Genomic DNA, 26,153 nt, shown 5'->3' with positions numbered 1-26,153 from the left:
GGCCTTAATCACCAGTTTAGAAAGTTGTTCTTGTGCTCTCTGGAGGCCAGTGAGTGTTTAATTGCACCACAGAGAGGTGAGTGATTGCTGATGGAGAATGTTTGTTAGCAAGATGAATTTAGCCCTATCGTTTGAAATTTCCTGCAGACTTCTGCTGCTGCAGTATCCATGTACAACACTGGGCTCAGTTTCTGGGTCTCAAACACACTTACAGATGCAATCTCTTTCTCCCAGCCTGTGTCTGTTTCATTCATTTAACTTGCAAGTCTTTTAGGGTGAGAACAACTAGAATTGTGCTGCATGCTGTATGTGCTGCAGTGGGTCCTGGTGCTAGTTAAGACCTCTGGATATTAATGGAGTGACAGTAAATATCTATATCGTTAGCTATCTATCAGCCCAAAAAGATGCTGAGAAATAACAGGTCATAATGGTGAAAGATTTTAAAGTGTTTAGTATGGGCACGGATGTAAGATGAAAAACATTCTCACCACAAAGGGCAGGAAAAGCACAGCATCTCCCTGCAAGGTTTTGGAATGATTCTCTGGCAGAGCTCTTCTGTGGCATTGTGACAGGCAGAGGTAGCCATGCTGCTTGTAAAGAAGGGTTGTGGTCTTAAAGGTAAGCTACACCACCCGTTTAAAATGCCCGTTCTGTGTGTGGCATGGAAAGTGCAACAGTTCTTGGGGAAAAGTGAAAAAATGAGCTGAAGGCAAATCTCTGTTCCTGTTTCCCCATGTACAAAGTGGACATTATGCTCCCTATTAACTTCAGCAAGCAACACTGAAATTCTCTGTCATCTTCATATGGAACATGCCTATTTTTGAAATTCAACATTTGTACTTTTTCCTTAATTGCACAAATATTTTTTTTAAAAACATGGAATTGTCTTGTCAGAAAGGTTTCTGATGGTCTCTGCCTTTTTTCTTAGTGCTTTTGCAGTGAATAACTATGCTTTTTCTTTTGCAAAATACAGACTATTCCACTGAAAATTTCGAGGACAAAAATCATTTCTACTTAGCAGTAGCATTAAAGCCCTTGAATTGGGCCACATTCTGCTGCCAATGCAGTTTCGAGGACACTTGGAAAATATTTTGAACAGCAGGGAAGAATAGCGATTACCACCTCACAGTCTCTCAAAGGTGTGAATATTGTAGGTTATTTTCCCTTTGACTGTTTATGGCCTATTTACAGTATAATCACACCAAATCAGGGTTATAACATGCCTTTCTTTTTTTCTTTTAGTGAAAATAGAATCCAGCATAATTTTTTTTTATTTACTGTAGCTCCCTCTAGAAGCTCAGGCATTTTCAGGCACTAAGCAAGAATGATCTCTTCTCCAAGGCATTCATAACTGAAGGAGAGGCAAGGAGAAAGGTGGCTAGGAAAAATATCAGGTAAGTTATTTACATTTTCTATACATTTGTAATAGCTATGTTGCTGTAATCATAGCCAAAAATGGAATTATAAAGGGTACTTAATTGTCGACACAAGAGAGATTTGCCACAGAAATAAGGGATTATCCTACAGTGTGTAAGCATCATCAGACCAAGTTGTGGACACATGTATAAGGTCAGTTCAGTGAATTAATATTCTTATCACCCTTACAAAGTGGCACTTTGTAAGTGGAATAGAAAAAACAGTCATAGAACCATATAATGTTTTGGGTTGGATGTGACCATAAAGGCCATCCAGTTCCCACCCCCCTGCCATGGGCAGGGACACTTTCCATCAGACCAGGTTGCTCAGAGCCCCATCCAACCTGGCCTTGAACACTTCCAGGTGCGGGGCATCCACAACTTCCCTGGGCAACCTGTGCCAGGGCCTCACCACCCTCACAGTAAGGAATTTCTTCCCAATATTTAATATAAATCTACCCCATTATTTAATATAAAGCTACACTTTTTCAGTTTAAAATGGTTACCCCACTTTCTATCACTACATTTCCTGATTAATAATAATAATAATAAAAAAAAACCAAGCCCTTTTGTTTGTTTTTGTTTGTTTGCTTAAGACCCTGGCCTTTCTGGGACTCAGGCTCCTGGTTTGGCCAGCCCAGCTCATGCTAAGGCCTGATGTGTGCTGCAAGCAGCAGCATTGGATTGAAGCAGAGTCAGGTAGACAGGACAGGTGGCCAGGAAGAACCAAAGGGCCTTTATGCAGCCATGGTGAAAACAGTGATTTTAGCTGAATTAGATGGAACAGCACCCCTTACTCCAGGAGCCTGACAACCCCTCCCAGCAGAACTGCATCCTTGGGAGGTAATTTGGGAGCCTGCACACTTCTGATGGTGTCTAATGGAAGCTGGGGGGGTGTGGGAATCTTTAGCACTGGCCATTAAGACAGCTTAAACGGTATTACTCTCCAAGATGTCCTTCAGTGTAGGCTGGCAGATATACCACTATACATCCCAGAGGGTAAAAACCAAGAGAGATCCTCAGCTAGAGAAAATGTAAAAGAGCCGAGCCTGCCTCCGTGTGAAAGACAAAAGCAGAAATTGAGAAACCTGGTCAGTTACTCCTGAGTGTAAAAGATGATGGAAAATATGTTTAGGGAAAGAGCTGTCTCCGAAATGCCAACTTTCCTTTTGTAGCAATAGACAAGTTTTCCTCATTTACTTCTCATAACCCTCTGGGATCTGTGTTTGGAGATGGGGTGACACCATATGGTTCAAAGGGATAGAGCATGCAAGTGCTGTAAGCTCAGGGATATATCCAAACCTACCAGCACTAAACCTAGACTGGATATTTAGGAAATTAAGGTGGGTGCTACTCCCACTGCTGAGGATCTCAGTCCCAAGATGATGCTCCCAAATTAATGATCCATCCCTACCCTACAACATTCCTCACTGACACAGGAATCTGGATATCCACGGTACGTAAGGACACTTACAAAGGGCAGCCTCTGCTTTGCAAGCAGTCAAGTTTCTATGGCAGGCCATAATGGGAAACCCACCCACCACCCTCTGGTCGGGGCAAAGCTGATTCTGTCTAAGGGACAGGCAATCCACCTGACCTCACTTTTGGGTGCCCTTAATATACTGGGCAAGGATGTACTGAAGGGTCAGTTGTGGGGAAAACGGGAAAGAGGGACATCGCCCTTTCTGTCCCCGAGTTTATCTCCTACAGATGCATTTCTAACTGCTAATCTGTTGCAAACAGCTGCTCCTTTGCCCCATAGTAAGGCAGTTAATATTCCACAATACACATTACCTTCTGCTGCTATTTGTCCTGTTACTGAATTGATAAAGGAGCTGGAAGAACAGGGAATTATCGTCACGTCTCATTTCCCCTACAATTCTCCTTTATGGCCAGTAAAAAAATCTAATGGCAAGTGGCAACTAACAGGAGATTACAGAGCCTTGAACACTGCCACTGAGCTGCTCACTGCAGCTGTGCCTAGTATGAATGATACAGTCATTTTTCTTAATGAACAATCTCCTGTGCTCAGCCAACACCAGCAGGATGCTTTGAACACCTCAGCGTGGTATCCAGGAGACTGGGTGTGATTTCAACACCCATCACTTGGAAAACTCCAGATCCCTTCGCCACACTTTTGAGGGAAAGGAATATGGGAAACAATGGATACTATGGGAGTGAAATTAATCATTACTGAGACTTGGATACAATCCAAAACCTAGCTCTTCTTTCCCTCTCCCTAGGAATTGTTGACAAATAAGTGAAAGCTGTCATTCAACCCGCATACAACTGGAAAGTGTCCATCTGGAAAATACATTTAAGCAATCCTTGGAAGTTTGTTAATACTTTTTGTGGTATATTATCACCTGCGATAATGTTGACAATATCTAAAAAGTCAAGAGCTTTCATGTGCTAAACAATTCTAATCATTACCTTGGGGCATCTGGCATTATGTCACATAAATTTTGATGCCCTATGCGATGGCCAAACAAATCCACGGAAGCTGGGCTTTGCTCTACTCAGGATTATGAGCAGCCATCTCTCTGTGATAGGGATAAGGACCTAGGCAGGAATATCTAACTTTGGATTCCTAAATAGTTTTTGGGCAGTAGAAAAATAGCCTGATTTTAATCCATGTTCAGTGTCTAAGAACCCCAAATTATGCCAATACCTTTTCAGAAATGAGTAGTGAACTGCAGTGGAAGAAAAAGCACCCTTAGATTATAATGGAATTGTTTTCTTAGGACTACTTCATACTTCTACAGCTTAAAAAAAATTAAAAATATATGTATAAAAAGGGAAATATTGATGATTAGTAATTTCAACCAAGAGTTGACGTTCCTAGTGTGCTCCAGGCTGAAATCTCTGAAAACTAAAAATGCTCACTTGCAAGCTATCTCCACAGCCCAGATCAGCAGGCAGCAATTAGTTTCCCAGGCACTCACTCTTCTTTCCATCTTCCTGATGGATATTTCATCTGAGTTTATGCTCTCCTCCCTCGCCTTCTCTTCAGCCTCTCTGCCTCTCTTTCCAATAAGGCTATGATCTGTCACAGACTCTCAGTGGACAAGACCTATACATCCCATCACTGTCATAGGCAGTTACATGAGACAGGCCAGGATGAAAAGCGGTTTGGAAGGGAGAGAAGCCGTCATGCTTCAGGGCATAGAGTTGAACTCTAACCAAGGAGGAGAGATGAAGGAGGGCTTTGGGCCAGAAGGGGAGAAAATTTTACTCAGGGCAGGTTATTCCATAATTACCCACTTAAACTTTCTTTACATCTTCTGAGGTGAATCTGGTTCTGGCCAACATCAGAGACACAAAGGGTGGATCACTGGTCTGATCCAGGAGGGGAATGAGTTTCTTCATTCTTTCTGCCACTGCACTGAGTTTTATAATGTTTTCTGAAACCACAATGAAATCCCTTTCCAAGCATGACCCTTGCTCTGCCAGTGATAGCCAAAACTCCTTCCCCTAGCCCCGTCCTTCACACTTCCACAAGCAATACAGAGAGAAGCCAGTACAAAGCCAGGTCAAGATGATAAGAACAAAGCCTTGAAAGCTGCTTTTAGATACCAGCTTTACTTCGACAGAGGAGGAAATTTTCAAAGAGGTGAACTCTTTCTGTCTCTCTCTCAGGCAGGAGTCTCCTGGGAGAAGAAGAAAACAGCTTTCATTTTAGCGAGTCATGATATTTATGGCCCTTTTATGGGTTTTGTTTGAAAATATAAAAGTAGATGGACTTAAATCTGTTTCAAAAGAAAGGAGATAGGAAGGGGAGAGACAGAGCATATGAAGGGCACGTGGGTCTGAATCATCTGCCCACGTTCAAAAAGAAATCAAACACCTTCTTTGTTTTAATATGGACCTCTTCTACCACTCATGAGGATAATATCTGACCTTGTCTGGCATAGACCCTTTTATCCCTAATGACATACAAATTTTTTATGTACACTACCACCAAGAACACTCACCTTGGAATGAAACATGACAACTATTAAATTATGCAACTGCAGCACCATGCAACAGTTCAGGTGCGATTGCTTCCAGGAAGCAGACTTTCAGATCACATCTCCTGCAGAACTGAAAGCTTTATACTCTATTCCTGAGGGGCAACTGTCAGCTTCTGCTTGCTCACATACCAGTCTCATGTGGGCTTTTATCCATCCTATTTGTGGTGTCTGTTCAGCAACTGAGGTTGCACCCTTTTGAGGGCCTCCTGTTTTTCATAAGTGGAATCTCCTCTGACCCTGTGCCTCTAGGCAATATTTTTGATCCAATTCACAGACTGAGGAGCACATGCCTCGACATTATTGAGGGAGGGAAGTTTAAGTTGAAGAACTGGGGTTTGCTTTTAGTTTTGAACGTAGTTAGGCCTGTGGTCATTTTATGTGCTTTGGGAATGAACCTCCATAGGTTGTGACAGCTACTGGGATATTTCTATGAGCAAAATGTACAAAGCTCCCCATTAATTGGCAGTTTCATAAAAGGTATTGCAGTTTCATAAAGCTCTCCTCTCAAGCAAGGAGGGAGAAATGTTCTGCCCAACTAATGGATGACTTCTGACTGGATCTGAGTTCAGCATGGAGTCATTTCAAAGATGAAATTGCTGGGATGCTCCATGAAGACAGAGCAGTCACACTGTGGTTATTGCCAGCTGGTGTTTACTGCATCTTTCTTTAATATGGTGCCCTTCAATAATCAAATGAAGAGATCACAAATAGGCAAATCTTTAAAATTAGGCAAGAGGTGCCCTGAAGCATACAGCTGTAAAAACTGTAAAAAGATCTTGCTGCCATTGTTATTTTCTTATATCACTCATACATCTGAAAATACCCTTAAAACATGAAGCTGCAGGTTGATGCTGTGGGCAGCTGGGTGATGCTATAAAAATTACAGTTCCTTTAAATGGTTCTGTCTTCTAATTAGTATCACCTAAGTCTTGTTTCAGTTTTATGCCCACACACATGCCCTCCTGACTGGAGTCATCCTTCCTGTCATGGTTACTTGTGCAGAGTCCTTGGTAACTTTGAATCAGGTTTTAAGATTTATTGATCTGGCCTTGTCCATTCTGTGGTGTGTTCTTTGATTTAATTTAATGACCATAAAGCACTCAGGCATGTTGGCATGAAGGGTGCACTGGAAAAAAAAAAAGTGATTGATTGATTGATTGATTGATTGATTGATTGATTATGTAGAGACAATGTTCTCTTCATAGCTAACAATTAAGCTAGTTTTCTATTACACACATTTGTGTCCTCCTGGGCACACAGATCTTAACTAAAAGCAAACCAGTCTACCTGCAGATATGAATCAGATGTGGAAGCAGTTATGCTCTTGTCTAAGGATTAAAATTGTCTGTTTTAAAGATACATGCAAATAAAAATGAAATGCAATCCAGAGGGGAAGGTTCAAAGCACAAACAGGATGTCCCTTCTCCAGCTCTCTAAGACAGTTTTCACATCACCACACTTGGATAGTCCTGGGAAGAACTGAATTCATATTGTTGCCTGCTTTTATAAGTCACAAATAATGTTTTCTCTTTATATCTCTGTGTTTTTGTGTGTGTGTGCAGCCTGTGGCAGAGGTACAGCAGTCACATGAAAACACCAAGCTCAGAAGCTACTGAGTGGTTGTAACAGGAGGATAGCTAGAAACAACAGAAATCAGCTCCTGAATATGTTGAAATGTACCAAAGAACAAAAGGCAGCCTAAGCAAAAGGAAAAAAAAACAAACCAGAAAACAACAAAACCAACCACAATGACAGGGTGCTCATTCAAGCAGATTATGCTGGTATTGGCAATACACAAGCTAAATACATGCACTTTGAACCTTTTTCAATTTATTACATGAAGTACAGGGTGAAAAATATTATTGGCATTTAAATTATTACTTCTGGGCAAATAAGTTAGAACCTTGCTGAAATGACTGGGGCAATTCACGCACCATTTAGACCTATGCTCTCACCTCTCTAGAGAACAGTTTATTTTTTGCACACACTTCCCATTCTGGAAGATGTCTTCACAATTAGAACAGCCAGAGATCAGACCCACTTTCATTTTTCTACATGACAAGTGAAATTCCAGAGAATAGGTAGGTAGCTCTCAAAGAGATTTTGCTGGATTACATGAGTATGCAGTGTCTGTTTCCAAGCCCTAGACTATATTAATCACATGCTTTCAGTACCTTTGTTGGATTGTCTATAAATTTAGGAAGGTCATGGATGTTGTGTTTTCACATTATAATGTCTATATTGAATGTATTCCAGCTACACCCTTTAAGGAAAGGCAGGCAATGCAACACAGCCTCCCCAAATAAAACTTTTTCTCTCATAATTCACCTAGCCCTCCACCACAGCTAATGTGTAAGCATTTCTCAAGGAGCTGTAAAGGAAGGAAATGGTGCTAAACTCCTTTTAAAATTATCCAGTCTAAGCTAGTGCTGAACGCAATAAATCACATTGTCCTGGAATTCCTAGATGGGGGAAATGGGCCATGGCCCCACAGCTATCAGTATTACAATGCAAAATGCAGCTCTTACAGTAGGAATAACATATTTCTGGCACATTTCCGTTTCCTTCAAACTTGCTTGTACCACACTGAATTCCCAATCCAGCACCGATGTCATTTTATCATCAGTGTCCCACCAATGTCTCTCACTCTTTCCATTTCTCCCAGTCCCCTTCACATTTCTTACAGACTTTTAACTCCTTTATATCTCCTTTCTTCCCACAGATGTTGCCCCTAACCTTTTCCCAGACATTGATACATCTAAACAAATTAATATTTTGCACTGGCCTCTTTGGCTTACATTTGTATCTTCCTGTCTCTGACCACTGTAGGTTCCCTTCTCAATTTGCCTATTGTCTTCAGATCTCTTTTTGAACATTTATCTCCCAGCTCTCTGACTTTCATCACTTTCTTATTTCTTACTTCAAGCAGATCAACATCAAATGGGTTTCTCTCTCATCTATCCCTCCTTAACTTCTCTGCTTCCCACGTCCTCTGAGTTTCTACCTTGCTCAAAGGACATTAAGGAAACAGAGCAGTAGAAATGGGAGGATGGCTGTGGAAAAATGCAGAAGGACTTAATGCAACAGAGAGACTGAGAAGATGGCAGATGAAACTCAAGGCTAATAAATGTAAAACATTACAAATAAGAAAACTTAACATATAAAATGATGATCTCAGAGGTGACCATTGCCATCCAACAAAATTTGGTGTACACAATAAATAGTTCTATGAAAACATCACTCTGGTGCTCAGCGACAGCCAAAGAAACGTGCAGACTGTTAGCAGTCAATAGGGAAGGAATAGAAAAGAGGAAAAAAAGGTCAGTATGCCATAGGATAAATCCCTGCCACACCTGCACCCCGGACACTGTGTGAGGATTTGGTCCCTCATCTCAAACATGACAAAGCAGAACTAGAAAGGGATCAGAGAAGACTGGCCAGGACAATGAAGAGACATGGGGCAGCCCTTATATAAGGAATAAGTAACTCAGGTGAAAAACCAGGGAATTAAGGATGGGACAGAACGACTGCAGGGGGGGAGTAGAATCTCGTGGGACATGTAAATACTAAACAGATACTGTGTTGGAATTGAAGGCTAGTGGGCAGAGGGCTCAGAAGAGGCAGAAAGAAGATGGCTTAGCATTTTGTGTGCAGTAACTTGTGGGACACAAGAGGACACAGAGGCTAGCGGGTACGAGGCTATAGTGGTTATAACTCAAAAATTACTAGGCACTTCCATAGAAGGAAAACCTATTAAGGGCTACTAAATACAAAAATATCACACCTGGCTTAGGAAGTCCTTGAGTTGCTAATGATTAGAAGCTGGAAGATCATGCTGGGGAAATAACACTTTTATCACTGTATATATTCTTCCCTAGGTATTCGCTGTTGTTCTCTATCAGAGACAGGATATTGAGCCAGATGGACCTTTGGTCTGACCCCACACAGCCTTTCTTATGTTCTTGTGTTTATATTCTTAACTGACCGTATGGATGCTCCTTTCACTTTCACCTTCCACTATACAATGCCAGAAAACCCCTCCTCCCTACAGCAGCAAACTGAGAGGGAAAAAAATATATCAGTCCCAGCACATCTTTGCTGAAAAATCCTTCCTAGATAAATTTGGGTACTTATTTACTCTTTTAATCTACTGTCAGACTGGTGTCATTGCTGAAAAACCATTCACTCTGCAGCTCTGGTCACCTGAAACAATCTGTGCAGACCTCTCCCCTTTCAGCAATTCCTTATCTCCTTCTAAATTCTCATCTTAAAACCTGACTTTCTAGCCTGCCTTCAACCCCTCCATTTCTGTCTCTCCTGGTTATTGGTCTTATGACTGAATGCTTTAATATTTTCACCATGCAAGGTCTTTATGTCACTGTTTCATGTAATTTATACCTGTGAGCTGGAGCCTTTCCCATCTTGCTTTCAAGCACTGGCCATATACTGCATGGAGTCCAAAATGATCCCCACCCCCTTATTGCTTTGGGGGTTTGGCTTTATTAACAAGGATATAAGCAATAAGAAAATAAAGTTCAGCTATTTCTAAGGCTTCTCCCTCATGGCTGCTCAGCCAGCATCTTAGATGGCCTCTCCCCAGCAAACCATTTTTATCTCCCTTTTACACAAGTGAACTAATAAGCCACCTACCTCAATGAGTCAGCAGAACCCACTTAACCCTTTCTCACAAGGGTCAAAACTCGCTATCAGGACGGTCTGGCTCAGACTTGTTACAGAACCATATTCTGCCCCTCGGTCTTGAATAATTTATTTGTGCAGCAGACCTAGATTAGTGTTTAAATCAAAATGCTGCCCAAACAAAGGCTGTGCTGTACAGTGCAAAATGAAACCAATTACTACATCATCTACTGCTCGTCTTTTACAGCGCGAGATGCCCCCTGCAGTACTGCAGAGGACAGGCTTGTCTGCTGGGAACATCCAGGCACAGGAAGCAGGAGAGGGATTTTTCAGAGGAAATCAGCCTTTGATAAAAAAGTAAATTCAGTGCCAGAAGGTATTGCACACTTCCACTTTGATCCATCAAAACTTAAGACCTTTTCTAGGATGAAATTAAAGCAAGCTCCAAATATGTCTATGCAGAGCTGTTTTCTGCGGAGCAACTTTACCAGGGATGAAGAAAATAGGGAACTGCCTATCCTAACACACACTGCAGAAATTCAATATAAATTCTCAGAATGTGGCCCAAGGCCTGAAATTTCACTACTTTAAAAATAACAACTCACAGAAATATGCAGAAACAAGGGATGCATTGTATTATATATTATTTTATAGCAGATGAGCAATATAAACCATTGAGTATCTCTGCATGCCTGAAACATAAACACAACCATGTTCCTTATGTATTTCAGAAATGTAATCTGAGTTTACTAAAAAAAAAAAAAACCAAAACCCCGAAACAACTCACACAAGTAAGTGATTTCTCTTATTTTTTCTACCTTTGTTACTGGTTAATCACCTGATTGTGAGACTCCATTCACCTGACAATAAGTAGCTATCATTTACCCCAGTCCTGGCTGTCAGAAAAAATCATCTTTATCTTCAGAAAAGCAGGGATAATGTCTGATCAGTGAGTTATAGTTGAGAGAAATGATTCTAAGTTTAGGAAAATTGCCAGCTGCATTTTGTTATCAGTAACCATTATTTAGATAGCATTGCTGATGTGTGTAGCTCCATACAGACAGGGACAAAGAGCAGGCCCTTGCCCTGTGGAGCTTGCTGTCTGTATTACACAATTAAAATAGGGAGAGGTACTAGCATAATGGTAATGGTGAGCTCTAAGCATCACAGTGGGAGGGAGAAGAGATTACAAGAAAAAGACAAACTTCCTGTGAGAGAGCACTACTGCATCATCCCTCCATTGTTGTTTTAGATTCAGCTCTGCCAGAGGGCTTTGTTGGTTCAAAATACAGTCTGTACAGAAGAGGGGACTGATAATTCCAGAGTCAAAGTCAGTAGAAACTGCCCTATGTGCTTGTAAGAGAGAGGTGGAGGATGTTGACAGGTGAGGGTTGGGTGCTGTGGTGTGCAAAGACACACAAGTGATGCTGTGGCAAGCTAGTGGGTTGTTTCACACAAGCTCACAAGGCTCTGCAGGGCATGGAAAGACCCAAGGCTCTTAACCTGGAGTACTCAGTTACCATGGAGGCTGGGCTTCTTCCTGTGTAGCTCAGGATACAAAGAACACTTTAGCTGTAAGATGCCATTTGAACCTACCACTGCCTCCTAAAAACAAGCTTCCAGGTGCCACCTTCACAGACACAATTTCTCCTTAGGTGCACGATACCTTACACCTATGGTCTAATTAAACAATTTTATTATGAGGTCAGTTTGTGTATTGCTCCTTTCTTTCAAGGTAATCATGTTGAAAATTAATGACTATAAATACAAAAGCACCAACTTAGCTGAGCTGCATACATAAGCCAAAGTGAAGTCAACACTCAGAAACCCAGCCTACACTAACACTAATCCTAACTCTATCTCTTTAACTACATCAAAAAATGATTTTTGGATGGCTGTTAATATTACTGCATTTTTCCTTTGTTGACCTTAAGTTATTTGGAGGAACCAACCATACTGGAGCAGAGATGACTCCATCTAATAGAAAACAATGAATACATTCATTACTGCACTGAACTTTTAAACAGGAGGCATCTTCTTTTTTCCAGTATTCCATTTTGCTTCTGCTACTTAGTAAAGTAAAACAGAACACATATTCCCCTGAACTGTCTTATTTCTCTAGACATTTGTAAGGCTGGTGCAGAAAATGGAGCCTACCTGGTAATATCTTCTCAGTCGTATAAAGTAAAACTGATTAAGAGAAAAACAGTCTTTAAGTTCCTAGAAAAGGCTGTTGGCTTCTTCCATTTATGATCAAAAAGATCCTAGAAAAAAACATGTCCAGTCTTTAACGACACTAGGAAATTGAAATAACCAAAATGGGATGTGATTGGTCTTTTGACTTGAGGTGTCACCGTTACCTGCTTTTGCTGCTGAAACATCGTCTGGCTCCTAATGGCTTCTAACATTGTGTTCCTACCTACATTGATCATTTAATACCAGCATCTTCTTTCTGACAAACCACAAACACTTGCAGAACTTGACCTCTTCCCTTCATCGCTTTTGATTAAGAAGAGAACTAGCTGCAGGAAATGCCCTACAAACCACAAAGGATTATCAAAAGTATAATGATGAGTGATTCAGGGACTGTGTGGCTCTGCTTGTGTTCCTGTAGTCTGATCTTGGTCACTCTTCCCTTCTCCGCTGGAGCTTTGCTGTAGTTTCTTCTAGTCGGCTTCTCCAAGCAGCAATAATGGCATCATCATCCATCTCCTCTTCCTCTTCTTTACGTGTGCTTCGCCTGTACTGAGAGACCTGCCTAGACGCAAACCTTTCTTCACTTTGCTCCACTTTTGCCTCCTTCTTCCCATCCTCTTCAGACTTTGAAAAGCTCTGGGTGAACTTTCTCTTTGCTCCACATTCTGACACGTCTGACCTGGCCTCCTCTTCACATGCCTCCACATGATGAGCTCTAACTCGGCTCTGTGTAGATGTTTCAGGGGATTCAGAGTCAAAGGGTGGTTCAGGTGACTGGTTGAAAACATGCAGCTCTGGGCTGTTTCCTCTGGAACTTGTCTCACTGACCCTGGACCTTGTGAACTTGTACATCTTTTTGTCCTCTTTTGCAGAAGCAGAGGAAAATCTTGACATGGTTCTCAGTGAATCTCCTGTTGACTCGTAGGAAGAACAGCTATCTAGCTCTTTTCTTTGGGATCTGCAGAATCTGTAACTGGATGTCTCAGAATCCATCTGTCTAACTCTGGATGATCTGCTATATTTCTCTCTAGCGTTCTCAGTCTGATCATAATATGATGGTGGTTCTCTTTCTGCTTTGAGGCCGTTCAGCCACTTGGTAATATCAGTATCTACCTCTGACTTTGGTACACCTGAGGTTCCAGGTTGACTGGACAGATCAAAGACTGCATCAGTTCTGTCAAAATCTGCTTGCAAGGGACGCCTGTGGCTGTTTGTTGTACTCTCTCTGTCATCTTCTGTTTCATTTTCCTCTGCTTTGGTCACCTTTTTTTTGAATAAAGTGCTGCGTTTATTGTCTCTAATCACCTTTTCAATTTGATAGTCTGACATTTTTTCTCTCATTTCCATTTGCATCTCCTTCTCCTTCCTCCTTAGCTTCTTTAGGTCAACATCATCAGCAAAGAGGCTGTACAGTGGTTTGCTTGTCTGGGTCTTCAAGTTTGAAGTAGTCCCTTCTGTCCTTGCGCTCACGGACGTGTTGCAAGACAGCACAGACTGAGACTCAGCCCTGCGCAGGTCCTGCTGGTGGAGCTGGGAGGCAGCGAGGGATGAGCCACTCTGAGCACTGAGAAGAGAAACCTTGTCATCATCTGCACGCCTGCCAAGGTCTCCTGACAGGGAGGCCATGGCGGACGATGGCCGGGACAGCATCAGGATCTCATTTTGCTTTTGAGCAATGGTTTCACTGACCACGTTAGCGATCCAGTTCTGAATGCTTGCCATGGATATCGTGTCACCTGGGCCAACTGTGAGATTGGGAAGGGGTATATTTGGCATCTGCATTGCTCCAGCACAACTCCTGGCCTGTGACAAAGATGAATGATTTGTCTGCATGCTCAGGGCAGAAGCTGCATCGTCGGCACCGTTTGCAGAAGGCGCTGAAGACCAGAAAGCTGAGAGGGGAATACTCCCACTCATTGTACTCTCTGTCTCCCAGCTGCACATGGACTGGCTTTCTTCTAAAATTTTCTTTGAACGTTCAAGGAGCTCTATACGCCTCTGCTTCTTTTTAGCTGAAGCAGAATCCTCAGTTTTGGCAAATTCCACAAATTCCTCCTTGCTGCTTTCACTGCCTACCTTCTTCTGCCGCTTCATTTTCCAAGCCTGGTAAGCAGTCAGATCAATATCTGACAAACTCCTCCCTTCTGTTTCCTCCTGACCTGCCTGGCTGCCATCCTCTGCTGGAGATGGTGCAGATGATGGTTCTAAATCCTTCTTGTGAAAGCCAAACTGGATCCTCTTGACCTTCCACCTTTCTAGAGGAGTCAACTTGTCCTTGTTCTTTTGGCAGAAATTGTAGAAGGAGCTACAGGAGGAGTCTGAAAACACACTCTCCTCATCCACATCCCTCTCCTTTCTTCCCGTTTCTGGGGATTGTCTCTCCCCACAGCTTTTATTCCTAGAATGATACCTCTGAGCAGCTTCTTTCTCAATCTCCAGAAGCCTCTGATTCCACATGTCCCAGGTGCTCTCAGAAGATGTAGAGTCTGTGCGGCTCCTCCTCATCCTGCTAAAGCTACTGGCTTCCAGCTGCTTTTTTAGGGTTCGGATCTCAAAACTGCTCACACTCTCAACATCACTGAATTCACCTGATGGGTAGGGTCTTCCTCCCATGCTGCATTCACCATCCTCCTCCCTGGCTGTACCTGACATCTGGTATTTCTCATTTCTGCGCTGCCAATCATGGATCCTCCGTTCCACATCCTCATCAGATTGTTCCTCTTCCTGATCCAGATGCTTTGGAGATGTTCTTTCATGGTGAACTCCTGCTTCCTTTGTAGATAGGCCTTGTTTCCTCCTCCATTCCTCATACAATTGTTCCTCTTCCTCCTCAGTGATCAGGGTGGAGTGTTTGGAAACCCAGCTAGTTTTTTCCACGGATGAAGAGCTCATAAAACTACCCAGAATGCTGCTGGTGTCCTCTTCTTCTACTGTGATGGAGTGAGCTTTGGCTCCCTTGATGCTCCCTGAGTCCCCAGCTCCAGACAGCCGTGAAGAAGTCCCCGCATAGGCCAGAGGGCTTTGGCTTGGAGTCACGTCCTCATCTCCAGCACGCTCCAGCTCTCGCTCCTCCAAGAGCTGCTCATTGAGCTCCCGCAGCTGCTTCAGGAAGCCGTCGTTGGGGTAGATGGCGCGTTTCTTCCTCAGCGTCATCAGAGCCTCCAGAACGGTCATGTGGTGGTAGATCATCAGGTAGGCAGCCACCAGCACAGCGGAGCGGCTGATCCCCATCTCACTGCTGACAAGGATTCTGCCTACAGACAGTGAACATGAAAGGCATCAGCCATTTCCAAGAACAGACAGGATGCTCTGGTAGGCAGCTCAAAAGCATTCTCTGAATAGTGTTAAAGACTGCACCCATTATATGCTTCAGAGACTGAAACCAACACTAAATATTCACAAGCTTTACATAAATAAAAATCTGGATACATACAAATAAAAAGCACATTAGTCTCAAAAACTGTGGGCAGGCACATTTCCAAACAATCTAAATAGTGTTTGTATTTTCGCCTACACGCTTCACTTACTCAAATCATAAAAAAGCTTATGATAGGTATTAGAAAGGCAAGTGAGATATTCTTTACTTGCTGGCTGACATAGGGTCAGACATTTAAGCTTTCCATGCTTTTTTCTCAATATGTAAAAAGTGAGATATTAGCATGAGCCTCCAGGAAGGTATTAGGAGGATAAGCAAGTAACATATTTTTTCTATAAGGGACATTCTAGGACTTAAATAACAATTATATATTAATTTAATTGTATTTTTGCTAGAATCTAGATTGGTTTTGAGGGTACCCTCAAACAACTGCATTGAAGACTGACTGGAGGCCAAAGTCCTGTTATAACTTACAAGAGCAGAACCACGCAACTATCAGAAAAGGGCTGATTTTGACTCTGACAAACTGATCCAGATGCTTCAAACTACTGGGACCCACTGTCCTGCACCAGTAACTGTATAAGCAAGAATCAAAACTGAGGATCTGCTTTATTTTATAGCATTTACTACCTCTTGCAGAAAACCAAGCTTTGGCACAGACAAATTGTTTGGGGTTTAAGTTACTTGTATGGCAAATTACAGCTAAAGAAAAGCTTGTAAATACGAAGAGAGTGTAAATGAGGCTTTGCTAGCTGGCAAACAACTGAAATTACTGTTTCTAAATGTGTGATAAACTCCAGTTTAATCAATCTGTTTGCACTGAAACTTAATGAAGCCAATTTAAGCATCATCTTTCTAACTGCTGATATGTTACCACAAGAGGTTTACCTAATGAACCTCTTCCTACAATCCTGAAATCTCTTTAATACCTTAGCATCAAAAGTGTTGGTTGCCTTCCAAGTGTTTTACCAGCCAGCTAAGCCAATTTAACAGCTCACCAAGAGGGGGAAATCTCCTTCCTTTCATTTCTTCCAAGGCTTGTCAGCCTTGGTGCATCCTCCTCATGTTGAGCTATTAAAACTGGCTCAACGTTCCTTGCATACTAACAAAACTTTACCCTTTTCTTCTGTCACTACTGCTAGGAGGTAATCTGTTGCCTCTCTACAGAAATTAGATTAATTGACAACTTCTATGAAGAATGTCAGTGATATCACAGACCCTGGTGCTTCTTTCAATACTGAACTGCAAAAAGACATTTCTAACTGTCCACTGAATTTGCAACAAAATGACCAGTGTGCACTGGAGGTCCACAGAATAACAGTTGACATGGAATTGAAGTCCAGCAAACCTGACAGCAGCCTGGGTGTAGACACCCAAAGGCTCAACTCAGCCACTTGGATTGTTTTAGTAAATTTTTTTGCATCATGCTGAAACTGAACCGTGCAGGGTACAGGAATATATCTATCTCTCTATATATATAGTATTATAGAGTATCAATATTTTTAAAAATGTATTAGAGCAGGGGTTCTACTCTTTGCTATAGTTAGGTTCTTTCAAATCAGCTGCAGGAGCTGACTTGCAGCCACTTTGAACCTGAAGCCATGGGGCTGCTGGGCTGCCTCCCCTTACCAGTTTGCTCCCTCCTGTTTTGCATGAGGCTGGGCAGAAACAGGCAGGAAGTGTTCACTGTCATGCAGAGGGCAAAGGCTCTGCCTTTTACCCCATGACAAATGTGGCATATCAGTTTATCAGAGTAAGGTTTCCCCCTGCTAATTCCCAAGCAACCTGGAACCACTTCAATCTTCTCCTCTTACCTCTGTAAGTCAGCAGGGCTTCGTCAAGGAACTCTGCAGCTGGGCGGAAGTGTTTGGAGATATCTGTATCTGGAAAATCATCCACTTCAATGCCCAGGTACTGGATATTGAGACCATTGTAGAAACTGGGCCCTGTATAGACACCTGTGCCATGAGCTGCATTCAGGACATGGGTGATCCCCAGTCTCTTCAAACGGCTTTTGTTCACTGCAACGCTTCTGCAGAAAAGGAAAAAACATGTTAGATATCAGTGCCCTTATTTTAGGTGGGAAAACAGCTGCATGCTACAAGGCCTACATAACTCCCTGTCCATGTAACTCATTCAGCATGAGGCACCACTCAGACCTTAATGTCCTTTGAGAGTTCTACAGGTATCTCTTTCCAATACTCACTGTTAAAAGAAAACAAGAAGCCTGCATTCACCTGTAGGGCCATACGCTCTGTTTCCACTTCAGCTTGGTTTGAAACTCATACTGCCATCCTAGGTTCAGGCCATGTACTTATTTATCCATTTTTATCACTCCATAATCCATGCTTTACCCTATATCCCCTTCTAATTCTGTCTAGTCACATACACAGGTACCTCAGACAGCTGAACCATGGTACAAGAGACCTAGTCATGTTTACTTGACATTTGCTTTGGCATTACCTTTTAAACTCCCTTTTACATACCAAAGACTTTAGTTCCAATTTTAGGGCCAAATTCCAATCAGAACAGTGGGATTTGGGCTTATTTGTCTTTGCCTCTCTTAAACTGTTGAAGCATCTAAACAGCATAGGAAAGCTGCTGATTCTATTCCAGAAGTATTTACTTTCCTGTGCATAGAGATTTCTGTGAGCACAGTCTGAAAAACACTTTAGGGCTCTCTAGGGATGAAAGGTATTAGATGCATGTAATACATGTTATGCCTTCAATGGTTCCATTTGACCCTTTACTGGGAATCTTGTGCAACTTGATGACAGAAGCCGACACTCACTTTTCTGCTATGAAGACATTAGGCCAGACTTCATCCACAGCGTCCCTGGGGGTCTCCAGCCTGTCCTTCACAAGTGCCCTCTGCAAGTCCATCACACACGGCGTGTTAAACAAGCTGGTGTCATCAATCTTTTCCTTAACTCGGTTGTACAGGTCTTCCACCATCAGCTGCTGCGCAGACTCCAACATCCTGGGACACACCGAGTCCACCCTGACGTCCTTTGTCTTCAGCTCTGGAATAAACTGACATTGTAACTAAAAGCACACAAAAACAACGCAAATGTATGAGCTATCATTACCTGTGCCTGGGACAAGCCTTGTGGCTTTTGCTCCCCAGAAATACCCCCCTGTTCTGTCTGCAGTGTAGGCAGGTACGTGTTCACCTAGGAACTGCCTCGGGGTAATCAGCAATGAGAAGGACACATTGCACTCAGCCCCACACTGGCCAAAGGCCTGGGAGTCAAGGGCACCCTTATTCCAGGCCCAGAAGAGGGGAAGTGGAGAGGGAGCTGCTGGGCTCCTCTCCCTGGTATCCAGTGATCAGACATGTGGGAATGGTTCAAAGCTGAGATGGGGAGATTCAGACTGGACATAGAGAACCACTTTTTCTCTGAGAGGGTGGTCAAACACTGGAACAGGCTTCCAAGGGAGATGGTTAATGCCCCATCCTTAACAGTGTTTAAGAGATGTTGGACAGTGCCTTAATAATATGATTTAACTTTTGGTCAGCCCTGATAGTTGGACTTAGATGATCACGTATGTCCTTTAAACTGAAATACTCCATTTTGTTCTGTTCTATTCCATTCTACTCTAATTTAGTTTGTTGCAGCAAGCAACCAGCACTCAAACTTTTGCCCCTGTAGTACACAATTCCGCCACAGATTCATTGCCCAGCTTCAAAGGAAGTCACCAAACCTTTCTGTAAGTTATTCTTTCTTTCTCTACTTCAGATGGAGCTTTCTCATAAGGGCTTTTTTATGATTTATGATCTGTAGATGAGAAAGGCAAAACAAGTGCAATTTCAGGTCTCTGTAACTTATATAGTCTCTTACCTTCACTGATGATTTGTTTGGCAGCTACAGCAGATGACAGATGGATTGGCTCCATGAGGATGCTCTCTGTATCAGTGTCTGATATCACTGAATACCTGCCAACCAACCACACTGCCAGTTAGGCAAATGCCCTCCACTGGGATCCCATCCCCAGGACTTTAGCCCTCTTCACCCATTCCAAAGGGGTACAGTGGGGAACTGGAGCAGGGAGGATTCTTTGGCTGTAGAAGGGAAGTCCCAGCTCTTCTCCCACATCTCATTCCCACCCCGATCTCTAGCATGGCACTGCAGGCTTCAAAGATGCCTTGGCATCCAGTGTTTGCAGGACGTAGGCAGGTCCCATGGGGAGAAGCTGCAGTGGGCTGGGAGTGCAATCAAATTGCCTGGTGGAGGAGTTTATGGATAGAGAAGATCAGTGTCTGGTTTGAGGCTGGAAGGGGGATGGATCACACAAAATAGTCTCACAAGTAACTCCCAGTTAGACAGACAGACATAAACATGGTCCTAACTAGAATTTATTGAGTAATTCAAAACAGGTTGTGCTAAATAACTGTTGGGTTTTCTTCCTGCCAGTTAATTGCCTGCAAGCATCCTTTGAGTTACCACAAGCTGCAGTGCAAACACTGAGACTGAAGCCCATGAATCTCTCCCTCAGTACTTTGTACCTTGGGCACTTCAGAGCATGAATCTGTGGTCAGTCTCTCCACTCACTCAGTGTTGTGTAACTGTGGGTCAGAAACCACTATGACACCCACAAACACCTTTGAAGTGAGTTATTTAACATAGTGTAATAAGTTTTTGTTAAGCAAAAAAGGCCACAACCTTAAAAACAAGTATATTTCCTTCTGGGTCCACCTATACAGTCCAAGAAAATTCAGTCTCTCAGTTAGACCACCTTAACAAAATATTTTACAGAGCTTTTTCCCTGATATATACCCTATACACTTCCTTCCAAATAGATGGTACAAATCACTAGACAAGTTTGCTGCCATCACAGAAGCTCTCTGGCAATGCAAGGCTTGCAGACTTGCAATACACTGTTTGTTTTTGTTTAATTAAAGCAGGAGAGGGAGGGTGATTAATATTCAGTCAGGGTGCAGCAGTGTCTGGAGAGCTGAACTGCTTTCAGGCTCCAGAATCCAAACAGAGGGCACAGCCATCGGAAACCACTTAACAGGCTCATCCAGGTCATTTAGTTGAGTTCCAGCACTTGTCAACCGTGACTGAAAGTAATCCTTTTCTAGTTCTTCAAAGGAGTTTACGAGATGAGCGAGGGGAGTCTCAGTCTCATTTACAGGAGCTGACACAAATTTGCAGCTATGCCCTGCCTTCGATTCCTTTTGCTGTAAAGGTTGCCTCCAAGCTCAATAAAAAGGTAACAGTTGGCAATAATCTGCCACCACAGGCTCAACACATTTTACCTGCAGCTGCCCTGGGCATCTGTGAAACACAGATCTGCCCAAGCCTGGGTCTTTCAAGGACCCCCTTCTGGCTGGGAAGGAGCTTGCCATTTTCATCACTCTGTTTTGCTACTGACAGCAAGAAAAAAGGGAGAAAAAAAGGAACGGGAAGGGAAGGGAAGGGAAGGGAAGGGAAGGGAAGGGAAGGGAAGGGAAGGGAAGGGAAGGGAAGGGAAGGGAAGGGAAGGGAAGGGAAGGGAAGGGAAGGGAAGGGAAGGGAAGGGAAGGGAAGGGAAGGGAAGGGAAGGGAAGGGAAGGGAAGGGAAGGGAAGGGAAGGGAAGGGAAGGGAAGGGAAGGGAAGGGAAGGGAAGGGAAGGGAAGGGAAGGGAAGGGAAGGGAAGGGAAGGGAAGGGAAGGGAATAAACTGGAGAGATGTTTCTGTTCATTTTGAGTGACTGATGAGCAGTAGGAGAGAGCTCAATACATAATTTTACAATACATAATTTTACTTTATGTGAGCTCAGTGATCTTCCTAAACAATTTTGAAATACATGTGGTTAAATGAAATAAGTACTCAATTTTTCTGCAGTGTCCCACAGTTAGCAGGAAACATTTCATAACCTCCTACTTGTTGAGGGACACTGGGGAAGGTTCTTATCAAACTCTATACCTACTCCTTGCTTTCAGCTAAAGCATCTCAAAGGTTACAGAAAGCCCTGCAGAGCATTTTGCTATAGGAAAAGAGAACAAAGGGGTGTATTTTTCCTTGTATTGGGAGAAAACACATCCAATCATGCTTGTTTTGCTTGAGGTAACTCAATTTCTGCTTGTGCTGTGACAGCCTCCTGTTCAGTGCCTGAAGCCTGTAGCTAAAGTTGGTTCTGAATCAGACCCAAATCCCAAGACCCTTGGTCTTTCTGCAGCTGGCAAAGCCTAATATCAGCATTCAGTAAATCCACAAGTCCTTATAATGGACATAAAGATGAAGCTGAATTTGCAAAGAGTTGAAATTGGATCGGAAGTTTCAGCTTAGGGGTATGAGAGGGTGAGACAGGGAAGAGGGACAGCACCAGCCCACAGTAATCCTTCCTGCAGTTTATCCCTGCTGTGCACTCTCCCAGCAGGGTGGATTAATTAGTGCAGGAATCCTGTCTCTGCAGGCTCTGTCTGAGCTGGCACACTGACCCCACCTCAGGGAGGGCAGGGAATCCCCGGGCTCAGCTTGGCCCAAGCGCCAGGGTGGAGGAGAGGAAGGAAGGGAAGCAGGGGAGGGCAGCAGCTCCCACGTGCTGCCAGGAGCCGTGGCAGTGCCTGTGGACTCACCGGCTGGGCGAGGGGCTGCGCAGGTAGTGGGCCTGCACGGCCCTCACGTCCGGGCCCTCCGCCTCCTGCTCCTCGGGCACCGCCGGCTCGCTGTCCGAATCTCTGCCGCTGGCCATGGCGGCCGCTGGGGACCCCTACAAGGAGCAGGGCAGCAGGGAGAGCCATTACACAGGGCTGCACAGGAGGCCGTTCCCTGGCTCTGGGGCACAAGGGGCAGGGGGGTGCAGCAGAAGGGCTCCCACACTTGGCTCCTGTGAGGAACCCTTTCCACAAGGGCTGCACTGGCTCCTCTTCCAGGGCTCCTGCCATTCCCAGGGCCTCATGCAGCTCCCTGGCTGCTGCCCAGCGAGCTCCAATGCTCTTTTGCCTATGAGTAAGGGTGCTGGAAGGCCAGGAAGGAAGGGGTGGCAGGGCAGAAACTCTATACTCGCCTGACTGCGTGTGGTGGCTGGAAGGAGCTGTACACAGCCAGAGCCAGGCTGGAAGGAGGGTCAGGGGCAAGAAACATGAGACCTCGTGTCCCCAAAATGAAATGCTCCTAACGCTTAAGGCCAAAGGAGCTTGGAGGCTTGGGACTTTGTCCTTGTAATCATTTGTGTGGAGGCTGCTGTTCTTACACTGGGTGAGGGCACCACAGCTCAGTGAGGAACGTGGAAACACCGCAGCCAACACTTGCCCTGGCCCAGGCAGAGGGACGCTTGCCTCAGTGCCACAGGAGCGGCGGCAGCTCCCACGGGCTCAGGCCGGAGGATGGCGGCCGCGTGGTCACTCACAGGGCAGTGAGCAGGGAGAAGGGTGAGCAAGGAAAGGGAACTTACCCCTGTGCCTGATGGCTCCACTGGGGGTCCCTGCTGGCAGCACGGCAAAGGAGTCCACTGAAGACAGCAAGGAGCGGTACTGGGGGGGAAAGCAACCAGCTGCCCCCTTCTCAGTCTCTCTACTGCTTCTTCATCGAGGGGCAGGACAACTGTTGGCACCAAACCTTTATCAGCTTTCTAAATATAGCTGTCCTGACACTGGCTGCTGGATTGCACGGAGAAGGAATTCAGTGCCTCACAGACAGCAGCTGGTCAAGCACTTAACTCCTTCCCTGCCGTGGGCTGGACCGTTTCTCAGTTGCAGGAAAGAGTCCAGAGCCAGCAAGGCTGGACCTGTGCCTGCAGAGAGCCTCCAGGCAAGGGGGATCCCACCAGGCACAAACTGAAATGCAGGTATGACCTCTGATATCCTTGGGAAATGCAGGGCAGGCTGAACCCACTCCAACCTAAGGGAAAGTAAGCTACCTGTCAACTACCTGGACTTCTGTATTGACTTTGGCATGGTCCAACACAACAGTCTTACCTCTAATTTGGAGAGAGGTGGATTTGATTGATGGAGTATTTGATGGATAAAGAAGTGGCTGGATGGGATCCAAATACAGTCAATGGCTCAGCATCCCAATGGGGATTGTCAACAAGTGGTGTCCCTCAAGATCCAGCACTGGGACCAGTACTGCTCAGTATCTTTAATAATGACACAGAGAGTGAGACTGAGTCACGCTCAGGAATTCCTCAGAGGACACCAGGCTGAGTGGTGCCCTGGATTCAGCAGGGGCAGGGATGCCATACAGAGAAGTGGACCCATGTAAACCTCACTAAATTCAACAGGGCCAAGTGCTAAACCTGGCTTGGGGTAGTCCTCAATATCAGTACAGGCTGGGGATGAATGGATCCAGAGCAGCCTGGAGGAAAGGGATTTGGGAATACTGGTGGATGAACAATTGAATATGACCCAGGTGCACCTGCAGCCCATAATGCCAACCATATGCATCAGAAGTACTTCAGAAGTGTGACCAGCAGGTCAGGAGAGGGGATTGTCCCACTCTGCTCCTGTGAAACCCCACCTGGAGTACAACATTCAGCTCTGCAGCCCCTAGCACAAAACACAGACCTCTTGGAGAGGGTCCACAGGAGGGCTAAAAGTTGATCAGAAGGCTGGAACACTTTTGTGGAGAAAGGCTGAGAGAGTCATGTCTGTTCATCCTGGAGAAGGTTCTAGGGAGATCTTAATGCAGCCTTTCTGTACTTAAAGAGGATTTTATAACCAAGAGGGAGAAAGACATTTTACCCGGGCCTGTAGTGATGGAACAAAGGGCAATGAATTTAAACAAGAAGGTAGATCTAGATTAAATACAAGGAAGAACTTCTTCATGAGCATGGTGAGGCACTGGAACAGATTGCCCAGAGAAATTGTGGATGCCCCATCCCTCAAGTGTCCAAGGCCAGGGTGGGTGGGGTTTTGAGAAACCTGGTCTGGTGAAAAATGTTCCTGCTTGTGGAAGGGAGCTTCAGCTGGATAATCTTTAAAGATCCCTTCAGACCCAAATGATTCTGTGGTTGTAAGACCAGCTGATTTTTGTTCTTAGAAGAGCTAGGACTGATCCACACTGTGTCTTTTCTGACATCTTTTCAAAAAGGAAGCCTCTAGTTCCCACCTCCTGACCTCTCAGGAAAGCTCATGGGCCAGGCTGGCCCAGGACAGAATCAGATTAAAGTCTGTTTATCTGTACTGGGGGCTCCAGTTTTGAGTCATGCAGAAACATTCCACATTCTCTTGGCAAAAACAAGCAAACCAGAAAGGAAGTGGAAGCTGCGTCTTACCACAAACCCACCTGCCTCTTCTTCTGGTGCTGTGTCATGATGAGCCTGCACACCTCCTTCCTTCTTGCTTGAGTGCCACTTCCTCCCGGGGGCATGGGAGCTGTCTGTAGGGACGCCACATCATGGCAAGGAACAGCTGTGACACAGCCACTCAAGTCTTGGTGTGCTCACAGCCCAGACTTGTGTTGATGCAGGTACAGGGGTGAGTGAGCAGGGAAAAGAGAAGGTGGTATACTGAATCTTGGGTGTCACAGCAAGGGGAGGAAGGGATGGCTGATTAGGGCTTGAAGACATCCCAACAGTTTCATGCACAAAAAGAGGATGAATTGTGTTAATCCTGTAGATTCCTTCTATGGGCAATGTAATTTCTAGCTGCTTCTGCAATGCAGTGACCACGTGTTCTTGTTAATTACTGCTAATTGTGGCGAGAAGTGGTCTCAAGATATTTGCTTATAGACTGCTTTATATTGGAGAGCACAGCTTTTAAAGGACCTAAATGTTGTGGGAGCACAAATACAACTGGCAACATATCCAACAAGAACAGATGCTTTTAAAAGTCACTGAGCTGCATCCAAAAATCCTGCTTGTGAATCTTTAGGATACAAGTGCAGCCAAGGATGGTGAAGGCCCTCCCATGCCCACTGCAACCCTTCAGATGCAGAGATGTCGAGAGGACCCTGCAGGTTACAGATTGTAGAGAATACTCAGAGCAGGCAGCCTGGCAGCTCCTCCTTGCTGCTGGCCACAGGTTGTTGGGTTTTGGGATCGAGGTGACCATACAGAGCAGAGGCAGAGGCAAAGATGACAGAAATCTTTGCTAATGACCGATTGTATATGCAAATGTAGCAAAAAGAGCTGTAAGTGGCTGGGCATCTGCCATTGGTGATTAATATATTCATTCATAGATGAACCTGAACTGAACACAAACAGGTGCTGTCCTCTTAAGAGGGAAAGGTGGGATTAGATGTTCCTACTTCTCTTTTCTGGCAGGAAGTACAAAGATTTACAGTGTTAGCACGCTGCTACCTGTGCATATTCCTCATTGGCTTTCACAGGCAGGCATTATCAGAGTGTGTACTTTTGGCAACCCAATGAAGTCACCCTGGTTTCGTACTGAAGCTTTTCATGTCAATGGCAGTTTTATTTAAATAACATAATAATATCCCCTAAAAATCCTATATATCAGCAAAAAGATTCCCCAGAGCTGCAGCCATCAGCAAAAATAATACTTCAAGGGTTTGCATTGCCCACAGGTGAGGGACAAAGAAGTTGATATGCAAAGCTTTGGCAGTGTTGCTGATACCTGTGGC

General features: G+C 44.3%; 1 protein-coding gene and 1 long non-coding RNA gene across 8 annotated transcripts in view; one reads left to right on the top strand and one right to left on the bottom strand.

Moving 5' to 3' along the window:
* The window catches only part of LOC135295023 (uncharacterized), a 29,436-nt gene extending 12,312 nt beyond the window's left edge, over positions 1-17,124 (top strand). For 2 of the 4 annotated variants that reach the window (XR_010357069.1, XR_010357068.1), the window contains exons 3-4: positions 974-1,394; positions 16,034-17,124. This is a non-coding gene — a long non-coding RNA (uncharacterized LOC135295023). Of the gene's footprint in view, positions 1-973; positions 1,395-6,990; positions 7,124-16,033 lie in introns of those variants that run through there. The other 2 variants (XR_010357071.1, XR_010357070.1) reach the window with 2 other exon arrangements.
* On the bottom strand, positions 1,329-24,878 carry STYXL2 (serine/threonine/tyrosine interacting like 2). Of its 4 annotated transcripts, XR_010357067.1 has the most exons (7): positions 22,205-24,878; positions 19,481-19,575; positions 18,430-18,661; positions 17,453-17,670; positions 12,427-15,516; positions 12,224-12,330; positions 1,329-6,554 (listed from the first exon to the last, which is right to left on the bottom strand). XR_010357067.1 is itself a non-coding variant. In XM_064411044.1 (5 exons), the coding sequence occupies exons 1-5, from the start codon at positions 22,318-22,320 to the stop codon at positions 12,692-12,694; spliced, it is 3,486 nt and encodes a 1,161-aa protein (XP_064267114.1). In that variant the 5' UTR covers positions 22,321-24,878; the 3' UTR covers positions 7,377-12,691. The 4 variants fall into 4 exon arrangements, 1 of the variants encoding a protein (XP_064267114.1); XR_010357065.1 differs by having other exon boundaries at positions 12,224-15,516; XR_010357066.1 differs by lacking the exon at positions 1,329-6,554 and having other exon boundaries at positions 7,377-12,330.
* Between the last annotated feature and the right edge of the window lie 1,275 nt (positions 24,879-26,153).

This window comes from Passer domesticus, chromosome 2 (genome assembly GCF_036417665.1).
Source record: "Passer domesticus isolate bPasDom1 chromosome 2, bPasDom1.hap1, whole genome shotgun sequence".
Classification (NCBI taxonomy): Eukaryota; Metazoa; Chordata; class Aves; order Passeriformes; family Passeridae; genus Passer; species Passer domesticus.
The sequence above is the reverse complement of the archived record's forward strand: the minus strand, read 5'-3'. Positions and strand labels throughout refer to the sequence as shown.

Bases quoted from the DNA above. Each gene is read 5' to 3' on its own strand.
- STYXL2 (XM_064411044.1), bottom strand. From the start codon at position 22,320: ATGGCCAGCGGCAGAGATTCGGACAGCGAGCCGGCGGTGCCCGAGGAG. The intron at 18,662-19,480 runs GTAAGAGACTAT...AGTTTATTCCAG, and splicing joins CAAACAAATCATCAGTGAAG to AGCTGAAGACAAAGGACGTC. The intron at 15,517-17,452 runs GTAAGAGGAGAA...CACTGTCTGTAG, and splicing joins AGCCCTGCTGACTTACAGAG to GCAGAATCCTTGTCAGCAGT.